This window comes from Diadema antillarum, unplaced genomic scaffold (genome assembly GCF_040938485.1).
Source record: "Diadema antillarum isolate AM-2024a unplaced genomic scaffold, OU_Dant_1.0 seq00000886_RagTag, whole genome shotgun sequence".
NCBI classification, from domain to species: Eukaryota; Metazoa; Echinodermata; class Echinoidea; order Diadematoida; family Diadematidae; genus Diadema; species Diadema antillarum.
Window position 1 is genome coordinate 418,951 of NW_027271750.1, and position 13,016 is coordinate 431,966.

General features: G+C 38.0%; 1 protein-coding gene across 1 annotated transcript in view; it reads right to left on the minus strand.

Annotated features, from left to right (window-relative positions):
- Positions 1–13,016, minus strand: part of LOC139740819 (protein spire homolog 1-like) — an 82,460-nt gene that overhangs the window by 18,985 nt on the left and 50,459 nt on the right. The window contains exons 6-8 of the mRNA XM_071651391.1: positions 12,082–12,246; positions 6,109–6,195; positions 3,496–3,613 (exon numbers count right to left, since the gene is read on the minus strand). Of these exons, the coding sequence (XP_071507492.1) occupies positions 3,496–3,613; positions 6,109–6,195; positions 12,082–12,246 (370 nt within the window). The remainder of the gene's footprint in view (positions 1–3,495; positions 3,614–6,108; positions 6,196–12,081; positions 12,247–13,016) is intronic.

The following is a 13,016-nucleotide window of genomic DNA, read 5'->3' on the forward strand; positions in this document are numbered from 1 at the left end:
GTTGCTACCCTTCCAGGCACGTGGATATCATTTGAGGACTCACAGGATACTAGGCACGCATGACTCTTAATGAAAAGTATCATTTGGCCCTTAAACTAGCATTGTCATATTTGCATAATTGGCATGCACATGATTAAAGAAAAATGTGTACAATTGTATCATGGCTTCATGTGGCCACCTCAAAACAGCCAGCTTGCATGCTGTACTCAATGAAAACAAAAGATGCACAAAATTGATCTTACTGCTATGTCATTGGAATAGTATGAATTGAGAAAAGGTCAGCGTGAAAAACTGGAACTGATACATTTACATTACAAGATGTTGTTTTGATTCAAAAGCTTTCACCCTCACCCCTACGGGATGCATACTTCTCATTCTTTTGTCTTTAATATCTTCTTATAATTACTAAATAATCTCTCTTTTACCCCAAGAAACTTTCAAGGTCAATCCTCTTTCTCAATTTCCTTTTAGGAAGAGTTGCATTGCAGTGTATGTGTGTAACATCCTTGTATGATCCCCCTATTTATCTAGATTACTTTCAAATGATGCATGAGAGATTTCTGGTTCCCGTATTGTGGAAATCTGGCATCTACAGACTATTTCTCACTCCCTCAAACTGACGAAAAATATACTTGCACATTGTTTTCACTCATTTATTCAGGGAGAGAAGAGGTGTATTATTTCTTGGTCCTTGGGGTTCCTGATTTTGATGAGGAAAATATGTAAAGTATTAGCCTTGGTGGCAAGAAAATCAAATAAAACACTTGTTGTATATAGTATGCCATATTGTATATCTGCATCTGGAAAAAAAAATTGAACCATTTCTATCGATTTTTTTTTTTTTTTGGGGGGGGGGGCATTAAATGGAAAAAAGAGGCCCTTCAGTTTTCAGTTTTCACTTAGAATAAGACTTCATCATCATTTTTACAGATTTCACAGTTGCACATGGAATGGGTGAGATTTTGCAACACTGCATACATCAGAGTTTTAATAAATCCTTCATCAAAATCCTACAGAATATGCCAATTCACATGCACATTACGTGTTGGCTTTCATTACTGTAAAGGTGTGATTTTTTTGCGAGTCGCTTCCTGTGTGTGTATTTTATGAAGTGCGAAAACGTTGCCACTTAACTCGTCTTCACCGAAAGACACATTTTTGGAGAAGACTCTCTTTGGTTCCATGATTGTGGATGTCAATTATTTTCTGCATTGACTCATTGCCATTTGCTTGACACAAAAACCACACGGCATAGTGGAACACCAAAACAACATCATAAAGGGGGGGGGGGGGGGGGGGGGGGGGGGGCATTCTATGGGATATGGGAATATACCGTATCCAGCTAGTCAGATGGTTACAATCACTTATTTGTTAGTTGTCTCTCATCAGTCACTTCAGGTCACGAAAATTTCAAATGGAGAATAACTTAACAAATGTCTTCACAATGCAAGCAATCCAACCAAAAAGAAACTTAAAAAAACGACAACAACACTCGGAGAGCACAGATCTCCACCAAGCAGGTCATTTCTACCCATATGGTGAAAATTACCCTATTTCCCAATGATATAGAATCCTTTACAAACAATTAAAGACAAAAAAAATCCTGAATCAAGAAGGAGGTATGGATCACTACCAAAATTTTAAGTGCTCCTTATCAACTTATCATTATCAACTTTTCCTGAAAATTTCATCCAAATCCATTCATAACTTATAAGTTATTTTGCAAACAAACAAACAAACCAATGCCAAAAAAAAAAAAATAACCTCCTTGGCAGAGGTAATCAATAGAACATTTTCACCTTCTATTACATAATGAGATGTAAGAATACACAGCAAAAGCTACAATCCGACATAGGTCATTCTGCATATTTACATCCTAGCATGAAAATTAGTTTGGAAATCTGGTATTGTACGCCAAGATCAAATCCCATACAAAAACAGCATGATAATATCAGAATATCAAGCGTTACAATGCTGAAGGGTATATCGCATTGTTCCAGTTCACAGTGAATTTCATTTTTAACTTTCACTTCACACATCCAGTTCAATAACATTTTATTTTTTAAACTTCAAGACAATCATGTCCAATTTAGTAACCATCAGTCTAAAGTATGATTATCATAACAATTATCAATGTACAGCATGCTAATACTGTAAAAGTGGTTTCTTTCGCGGTGGTTTTATTTTCGCGCTTCTCGTGCTTTGAGGTTGAACCGCGAATTTAACATCACGCGAAAATGTTTTGAAAAGTCGCGCGAAATTAACCACGCAAGGAAATGTTTTGAACTCGCCGCTTGCTACAACACTATTGCGCACATGCACACACGAAGATTCCGCGCATTGAGTGTATTGATGGTCAACGCACACACAGCGATACCGCGCAATGTACTACTAGTACTCGAGAGACGGGATTTCAGGTAAGCCTGCATTTAATTTTAATTTCTATTCAATAAATTAAAGAGTAATTGGATTATAGTTTGGGTTTTCATGTGCAAAATAAAACAGTTTTTTTGCTGACTGTAACTTCACAGATTTTGCCGACCGCAAATTTAAAAACACGCGAAAAAGTCGGCACCGATGGAAATTTGCGAAAGTATCTGCACGCGAAAGAAACCAATTTTACAGTACATGTTCACTTTTAGAGCCACCATGTGAAAACACATACAAAAGTTGATTTCTGTTTGTTGAAGCCCCCCCCCCCCCCCCCCCCCCCCCACTTAGCTTGGTGAATGATGGCTACCTACATTGGATATGACAGATCAAGATCCTTAAAATTTTATGATTGTAAAATTGTATAGAACTGGTATGATGGCAACATGTTCCAGAATTTGTACTGACAGTTATACCATATGGAAGAGAGAAGATTGTCTACCATTTTTCAAGTTGCTGCACAAACATTTTGATATCTGATCTGGGTTTCTCAATTGCAACTCATCTTTCTACACTTGATATGTTGAAAGCACCTTTTATGACAATGGCTGCGTCTACTCTTGTTGGGAGGCAATAGGTTTACTATTTTACAGAAGCCTCTGTAAACCTAAAATTGTGTGCATACATACACCTTTCTTAGTAGACTATGATTTGGGTGTGTACACATGTTTTGTTTTGTTTTGTTTTTTCTCTCTCTCTGCTTTTTTGTTTAAATATGAAAATGAGTCAGATATTTGTCCTCAAATATGCTAGGGCAACAGCAGCCTGGATAGACTCAATGCATAATACTGAGATTATGGGCATTTCCTGAGACAAGGCTATTGAATGAATATCAAAATACCACAGAGTGCAATGTACTCTTTCATTCGAATACCCTGCCCCCATGTGTCCTATTCTACTACTAATCAAGCTTCACCCCAAAATTTGTGTTCCTCAGTAAGCTGCATTAGCATGCAAATTGTTTTACAATAGTGTCTGCCAACAATTCATTGGCTACCTATTCACATTCATGACAACACTCAGAAGATGTGAGCAACATTACAAGAGCATTATACAAGTGCTTACCTTGCTTGTGTATGATTGGTGCGGGCTTGAGAGCAGGTTTGGAGCGAATCTCGTCCATGAGTCGTTCATGTATACTTGGTTTTTTGATCGGTGCAGAGCGGGGATTGTCTCTTGGTACCTGTTTTTATTCAGCAGAGGAAATAAGATTTCAGCAAAAGCAGAAAAAAAAACCTGCTTGTCAAATAAGAACTCATCTGCAAAACCAAGTTAATTTAAAGGGACTGTATAGCAACTGGTTGAGGTGAGGATTCAGCTTTGAACGTTTTGAAATTTTATTTGATGAAAATCGGTTTTAAAATGACTGAGATATCCAAAAATAAGGTAAAACAAAGTTGTGGCCTGTCACATTTTATTAGGATTGCTTTTTTGGATATCTCAGCCATTTCAAGACCAATTTTCATCAAATAAACTGTGAATTCCTCTATGAATTGCATGTTCTTTCACATTTCATAAGAGGTTTCTCATTATCTCACAAACACACACACACACACAAAAAAAGTTGGGAGCCTGCATCCCTATCTGAACCAAAACTATACCATCCCTTTAAAACATGGATGTTACAATACATGAAGTACTGCAGTACCTATCAAGGAAATCAGAATAAATAGAAAATGATATGTTAACAAATGATTCCTAATCTTAACTTTTTTTTACAGTGTTTTCATTGATTTTTCTCTTAAAAGCAAATACAGACAACCTACATCAGGGCAGCAGACACAGTACCAGCTATTAATATACATCTTTATCCACTTCAAGTAATGAGTATTTACTCTGCCCATTATTAGCACTATGACAATAATTACTGGTGACTGTGTTATGCTGTTCTGACCTATATATATTGGTAACGGAATGTGGTTACCCTAAAGACAAAACATGATTGACAAAATCTGGGAAAGTTATCATGACATTGGTGTTCCAAAGAAAGCTGTCAATTTTACTAAAAGATAATAAATGCTATTTTATAATGACTGATTGATATAATGATACGAAATTTCAGCATTGAATTAAGCCGGCAGTTTCTATCAAGGCAAACTATAAACTGCTGCTCCTGAAAAATGGTATCCAACGTGATTTTTTTTTTAAGGGAATCTCAAATGAACCTCCAGGTCAATTGAGAAGATACTACTGTAACACTAGAAATATTCATGGCATGAAATTTTTGTCAACTGGAGCCAACAACCTTTTCACTGCATGAAATCTTCACAAACTGCTACTAATTGCCACTGGCACCCAATGCATATAGTGTGTAGACAAGAACTTTTGCATGCATTTGATTTTCACAAATCTTGGCTGTTACAAAATTTGTGAAATTAAAATGCAAGCAAAAATTTCAGGTTTTATAGCATTTTTCTTTTGCTGGACGGTTTATATCATGTATCGTTTTTTTTATATGAATGAATCAAATTTACTGAAAATAATTATCAAGTAATCTCCAAAACAGAATGCAAAACAGAAAAGAGATAAAAAACGAAAGAATCTACAGAACAATCAGAGCAAAGGATTAAATTGGGGGTTCCATCATATTTAACTGTGAGTAGCAAAGAAGCTAACATTGTGTGACTGTGAGATTACTCCATGAGTCTTTTAAATGCATGCTAGCAAACTTGTCAGAACAAAGTTTAATATCAAGGGTAACATATAAAATATCTAAACACAAAGACTTTGGTATGCATCTAATTGCCACAAAGACAACAACAAAACACATTGCAAAATGAAGACTTGGAATATCTAGTTAAACACATCTCCTTCTTCGAGAATAGGGTGTCAGGATTCTACGACATATACACTTTTGACATACCAAAGTGTACACATGAACAAGCACATTACTCACATTCATTGATTTATACAGGAAATATGCACTTTTTTTTTTCTTTCACAAAGAGTACAAATATGACGGATAGCGAAGAATAGGTCCAAGCATCTTGCATCATTGAACAAGGACACTGCTGAGCCCTGTAGATTTTCTTTGCAATTTCCATGACACGAAATATCTAAAAAGAGTTGAGTCAAATTCAGGATGCATGGCAGGATTTTAAACAACTCCCAGAGCTTCACTCCTCCTTCTCAATCTCTTTATTGGGTTTATTTTCTTCAGAAGACTTTTTGTTTACACCTGACATTATCATTGGACACACTTTGCATCCTAATAAGGTTTGACATTTGTATGAGTTGAGCTGCCTGGCAAAATGCATAATCATGAAGTGCTATTCAAATAGTATTATGTGGAATGTTAACACATACTACAAATCTATCACAAGAATTTCTGGGGTGCATACACTGGCTGTGTTTCAGTTCTGCAAATGTCTGAATTGATGATATATTATCTTATTCATCCCTTTATGAACACTTCCCCCCCCCCCCCACTCCCACAATCTAATAAACCTGAATTTTACTGTACAGACAAGTGTTGTGTGAACAAAATACAAAACAATTCCCAAACCAAATAAAAACAGGAATGAATACAAAACAGCAATACAAAAAAAAAATTATCATTCAACCTTTCCCTTTAATCCTTTTTCTTTTTAGACTTTGCCATGAATACTTAGTATACTCCCCTCATCAGATCTACATTAAATATTGGTGAAGTTAGAGCAATCACACGCCATTACTTACAGGTCTGAGGGGCGGCCTGGAACGGATGAAGTCTAGCACTATATCATGCGCCTCCTTCTTTAGTCTGGGAGGGATCTTACCATCCACCTTTCGGGGCAACAGACAAGAGGAGAGGGGGATAGGAAACAAAAAAGAGAAAAGAGAGACAAAGACACAAGACATGTGATGATGGGGGAAGAGCTATAAAAATATGACATCATCTAATTTGCATGCATGAGTGTGATCGATCAAGTTCAGCCTCTAGTGGCACACATAATATAATGCAAGCTCTGGCACATATATGCAAGCATTGACATCCATATCATGGGAAGCGGGAGTGACCAGTTTTATTCCCCTGTGTGCTTTGAGTGCTGATTGGCACAGAAAACCCCCATAGTGCTATACACCGCACTGTCCCAAGTCCCTGGCACTGAGAGAGTTAACATGGTATCAGCATCCATCCATCATATTCTGGTACTAGGGCAATTAGCAGCTGGAATCGGGAAAGGCAATTGTACAATAAGTTAGAAATCGCTAAAGCTAAAGCATCACTTTCCTTGATAGTGACTGAAGAAATCAATGCCATGTTAAATCTCTGAACTGATTTCCTGTGAATGATGATATTATTGAAACATAAACTCATGTAACTGAAACAACACATTCTAAGATATCAATCTGAACAGTACATAGTGGGCTGCAAAACTAGATTGCAATCTTCTGACCTGAAAACAATTAAATAGCCACTTTACTCCCTCAAAATTGCAAAAAAACAAACAAACAGAATCTGACAAAGAAAATCATTATATGAGTGTGAATTCATCAGAAATGTTTTCATTAAATGGACATTGATAAGAATGGCAAAAAAGTCTATTTCTCCATATATTCAGGACAAGTTCTGCATGAATTCAGATATGTGATGGGACTTACAGATTTATCTTTCAAGGAAAGATAGAAATTTACAAAATGATCATGGTGTGCTATTACAGATTGGGGCTTTCTTTGAATCACCAGGTTCTGCTTTAAAATCACCAGATTTATACAATTTGTTTGTCTCATATCTTCATGTATGTCCTTTCTGGTTGAATAGAGGGAGAGCATACTGCCCCATACACTGCATATCTGAAGAACCTCAATGAAGTTGACTTTTTAAAAAATGATTTGAAGGGTTTTTCCACCAAGCAGACAAATGTGATTATATATAAATTGTGTCCTCCTTCAAGAACCTGGAGGGGGAATTCTCACACGTTTTCTTTCCCATAACCAAACCAAAATCCCCACTGAGTCACATGACAGCACGGCATTGCTCAAGATCAAGGCCCATCTGTTGTCCATAAATTAACTTTGGGGTTCAACCCCAGGGGGTAACCACATGTTAAATTACCTTACCCCTCATGCTGACAAACTGCCTTATGTGCCTATGGCATAATGGGCAGTAAGTAAGTCATATTGACAAATCTGCGGTGGCGTTTCATCTTCTTGATAATAACCAAATTGTCATTTTGTAAATCCTCGTATCTTGGCTTGTCACAAAGCTTTCGTTAAAGTGAGCGGGGCAAGATGTGATTGATCCCCAAACAACCAGGATCTCAAAATGTTCTGATATTAATATATACAATGAGGTCGCCCATGTTAATGACAGAGTTAAAGGGAAATGAAACCAAAGTAGAAGTATGTGAATTGAGTGAATACAGCGATTTCTGTAGAAGATGTCAGTGAAGTTTGAGGAAAATTGAAGAATCTGTTCGAAAGTTATGAATCTTATAGTAGGGCAGATATGTAGCAAAAATTTGTCGAAATGCTCACATCCAGCGGAAAGTATGAAATTTTGCATATAGGGGTATTTTGGGGCGCTGATTTCAAATATTGCCGGATCCAAAAGATCTGACCACGGGGTCGGCCGCCATTTTGAATTCCAATATGGCCGCTATCACAAAACAAATTCGAAGATCCCTATCTTCAGTTCTGAATGACCTGTGGCACCAAAATTTGGTACACATGAGCGTTTTGACACATTGAATTTGATGACAGATTGATTTGGAGTGTCTGACAAACATCGAATGGCCGCCATTTTGAATTCCAATATGGCCGCCTCGACGAAATATTCGAAATCCCTATCTCGATTTCTAAGTGGTGAGTGACCCTGAAATTAGGTGTAAACAAGTATTTTAACATACTGAGTCAAAATATTAACTGATGTGATGTGTCTGACAAACGCAATGTCTGCTATTTTGAATTCCAATGTGGCTACGAAGACAAACATCACGACTAACATTCACGGGCATGTCAAAAAGTGCAGCAAAAAGGAAGCATAATGCACCTTTCACTGACGTCACAATGTAAATACAGCAGCGCGCACTCTATCAGTTACAAACGCGCGCTTAATCAGGTAGCCTAATTTACAAACCCGAGATAGAGATTTTCAACACTCCAACATGGCAAATATGTATAAAAATTCAAATTGGCTGCCGTGCAGCTTGTCAGACATATCAAATAAGTCTGTTACTGAAGTCATCATATCACCACGCTTTAATATATGAAATTCCAATGGCTAATGTCATTCAGAACTGAAGATAGGGATCTTTGACGGCGGCCATATTGGAATTCAAAATGGCGGCCGACCCCTTGGCCAGATCTCTTGGATCAGGCAATTTTTGAAATCAGCGCCTCAAAATATCCCTATATGCAAAATTTCATACTTTCCGCCGGATGTGAGCATCTTTTTCACATATCTGCCCCACTATTATAGTTTTGGTGCAACTACTGCTGGAAGAGAAGACTATGACATTTCATGATGTCACATATATATGGACAATTTTTTTAGTTGTTTTTATTCAGCTTTGCTTTAGTCCCCCTGTCCACAACTCAATGCTTGAACATGTTATGATTACTTGCAGCTATAAAGTGTAATCTTACAGAATTCCCCAACATTCTGTGATTCTGATTGTCTGAAGGCAAGTCATATATTTATTCCCTCACTCTCCATCACAACTTGCTACTCTTTCTCAAGCACCTATGGGAGCTGCCATGTTTAAACATTATCATCCCAACACCTGCAATTCTGTTCTTGTCAACAAGTCACATTTATCTGTTTGGAAGATTCAATAAATCATGATTTTTGTCAATAGGTCACATTTATCTGTTTGGAAGATTTAATAAATCATGATTTTAGAGCACTTATCTAAAAATTGGGAGGTGAAAGTACTACTTACAGTGAATGGCAAACTACATTTCAAACTCTGTTGGGTAAAGTTAGTGCAGTCAAAACCGAAGACTATAGACTGAGTAGATACCCCAAGCATGAATACATATGTAGCAAATATATGCAGAAATTAAAAACAAAGGTGACTGCTATGACACTGGAAAACAGATGGTTAAAAAATCAACAGAAAAAGATCTACATGTAGATATGCTGCAGCATTCATGCAACAAATCTGTGTGGTGTCAAAGGGTTCTGGATTACGAATAGAAATGTTTCACATTCAGCAGAATCACTGAGATTGACAATGAAATGTGTACATTAAAAGCACATTGATTAAAAAAAAAATTAGACACAAACCTACAAAATATCTTTTCATGACACAATTATATGCATAAGATGGACCATTCAGTGCACTAGTGTAAGACAAACTGTAGGTATAGTACAGTGTAATTAATGTACATGTACATGAAATGGCTGAAAGCAAAATATAAAAGCAGGAAATTCAGAAACAAGCAATGTAAAGTTTCCATTCAAGAACAAAATATTAACAATTTACCAACAAACACACTAACCAAATAACACATTTTACTGGTTATGTACGAATGGGAGAAAGAGAGAGAGACCAAATATTACAATAACTGAAAAAAAAAAGGTTTCATACATAAAGAAATGAAGAAAAGGGGGGGGGGAAGAAAGCAGAAACTAAACATCCGTATTAATTCCTACTAGAGTGGATCTTATGAGCTTAGTGGTAGCCACTACCCCTTGAATTCTCAAATGTCATATCTTTTCCCCCTAAATATTGGTATCATTTATCAGGTAGATGTATGTGAATGTTCTAAAGTGTTGTGGGTCAATTATGACCGGGGATGATACAATCGCAAGACTAGTAATGGAGTCACTCAGGAGGCGTGTCTTCGTCAGACCGAAATTCAAACTAGCGGGCCATTTTGTGGTTTGGAAAAGTAGCCCGATATTATGGATGTGCATCTCCATTGGCTCGGAAACAGCCCGCTTGGGAAATAACTAGCCCACAATTAATGAATGCGTACTGTGCATCATTGCTCGGCTCATCAGCTCAGCGTGCGGTTCAAAAGCGGTTTCCTCAGTATGATGGGATCGCGAAAATTTCAGAATCGAGAAGATTTCAGGCTGATGGAGGCACAACTCAAATAGTTTGCTAATTAACAAATAAGCATGCTATTTCATGAACCAGACCTCGTGGGGTTTTTTTTCTGAAATTTTCCCAATCAATTGATAGCCTATTAGCATCTTCATTGCACAAATAGCCGGTTAATTTGACATCTGGCTAATTTCCTAACCACATTATAGCGCATTATGTTGAAATTTCAGTCTGATGAAGATAGGCCTAATGATACCAAGGCAGCTACCACCACACCACATACCACCGGTAAGTGGAATTTAACTCCATAACTATCATTGATCATTTTGATATGTTTCAGTACAGACTACAAGTTTCTTTTCAGAATAGAGCAACGATCCCTACATGTAATACCACTCAATTTGAGCACAAATGTTTCACATTCATACGAATCCATCTCTCATAAAAATTCGCCCAGATAAACACAGCCAACAGTGTTTCACTGAGTACCACAATAATGACAAAACACAACACAAAAATACAGGCATGGGACAAATGCAGGCAGGGTTTCAACAGATCAGGGAAGAGGCTATATGTTAATAGCATGCACGTCTTTCTCTTTTGCCCTTTCTTTTGTTTCTTCCCCTTTGTATAATCATAAAGCAGGATGGTCAGATATAAAACATTCAATGACTGCAAGAACATGGAACAAGTGATATGGTGGCCAATAGTGGTTTAAAAAGCTGGGGGACAGCCTGACACTAGTCCAGGTTTTGATGGGCTCCTTTACACCTAATCACAGCCTCCCCGTGGCCAGCCTGAGGCCAGCTTTCCCATATTGGTAACATGGGTCGTCGTCATTTCGAAAGACATGCAAATGGGGGGGGGGGGGGGGGGTGTGGTGGTGGTACTTTTGTTGTGGATGCCCTTTCAAACCTATACTCTGCTATAAAGTATTCATATATTGTTTTGATCTGCAGATTTGATGCGCAGGGAAATAAAACCCAAACATCACATGTGGACTAAGTTGAATGCAGAAATTGTAGTAAAACACATTGTTGAAGTTTGAGGGGAATCTGACAATCCATTCAAAAGTTGTGATTTTTTATAGATTAAAAAATACCAACATAAAGACAAGAGTAGTTTGTGCTGTCACAGTAGGATGATGATAAAAAGAAAATATACAGAGAATTCTAACATTTCTAACAATTTCTAACAATTCTAACATGTCAGTGACAAGAAGAAGGAAGCAACGTGTACTTCTTTTAAAAAGAAAAAGAAATTTTGTGGCATTTACTTATATCCTCCTTAAATGTATCTTGTCCTACTGTGGCATCACAAATTGTTGTAATTTTATTTTCCAACAATGGCAGTACTGAAACTTTAAAAATTAATCATACTTTAGAGCAAATTATCAGATTTTCCTCAAACTTCACTTGTGTGTTCTAATATTTCTGCATTTGCTAAATCCACATACTGGCACATATTTGGGTTTAATTCCCCTCTAAAACTGAATGATTTTCCGTGTGGTTGGATTTTAGCATCATTAGCGAGATATCAATACGGAAAGCATCATACTGACGAACACCGACAGGGAAACTGAAGAAAGCACATGCGAGGCTATTGACTACCAAATTGTCGCAATAGATCTTCTACGCCTCCAACGAGTCGTCCGCCACACACGCCCACTCACCATGACCTTGTTTAGGGTGTAGCGGCGGGATCGAATGTCGTCCATCAGCATCTCGTACGGAGTCAGGGCAAACTCGATCGGCGCCCGCTGCTTCTCCCACTCGTCCAGCTTCTTCAGTTTCACGCCGTTGCGGAGGTCTCGCACCACGTTCAGCCATATCTTTGCCTGTCCAAGGTGGTGGACACAGAAGAAGGGAAACATCGAGTGAGCACAGTTGTTTGAATCTTGCTGTTTATCTAATAGTCACATGGTAATATAATAACCACCTGAATGCTCAATGGTAAGGTTTACACTGAATTGACTCAACTGTTAACTTGATGTTATTGGCTAATGCCAGCCATAGTAGGGCCTCAAGGGAAATAAACTTTAAAGGCACATGGTCCCGGTGGTTTAGTCAAATGCATACGCAGGCGCACGGCGCAAGTTTCCTACAGAGACCTACGCTAACGACTCCTCTTTAGCGCTTACGCTGTGACCCATTTCCCCATGTCTGAAGAAGTCTGATCACAGTTCGGCTCATGATTCGGCTGAGGGGGATGACAGCTTTAGCAAACTTCTTTTGTGATGTCATAATAAGAAGCACATATGCACACACCCTGGCATTACTACAGATTGCGTGATGCGCAGAGAAGACAATACAAGGCAACGTTATTTAGCAACACCTACGTGCTTTACTCTTGATGACAGCTCAACTTCGGTAATCTTTGTATAAATGCTAACGGTGATCGGCAGTATCATCAACAGCGCCCTCTACACTACCGGGACTATGGGCCTTTAACCCGTTGAGGATGGGCTGATTTTGCTACAACACGCATTTTCCATAGACACCTGCCAGAGTACTGTATACGCTATACATTTCGCGGGGGTTTTATTTTCGCGAATTTCGCGAGTCGGGAGCTATTCGCGAAATTAACAACACGCGAAAATATTACCTT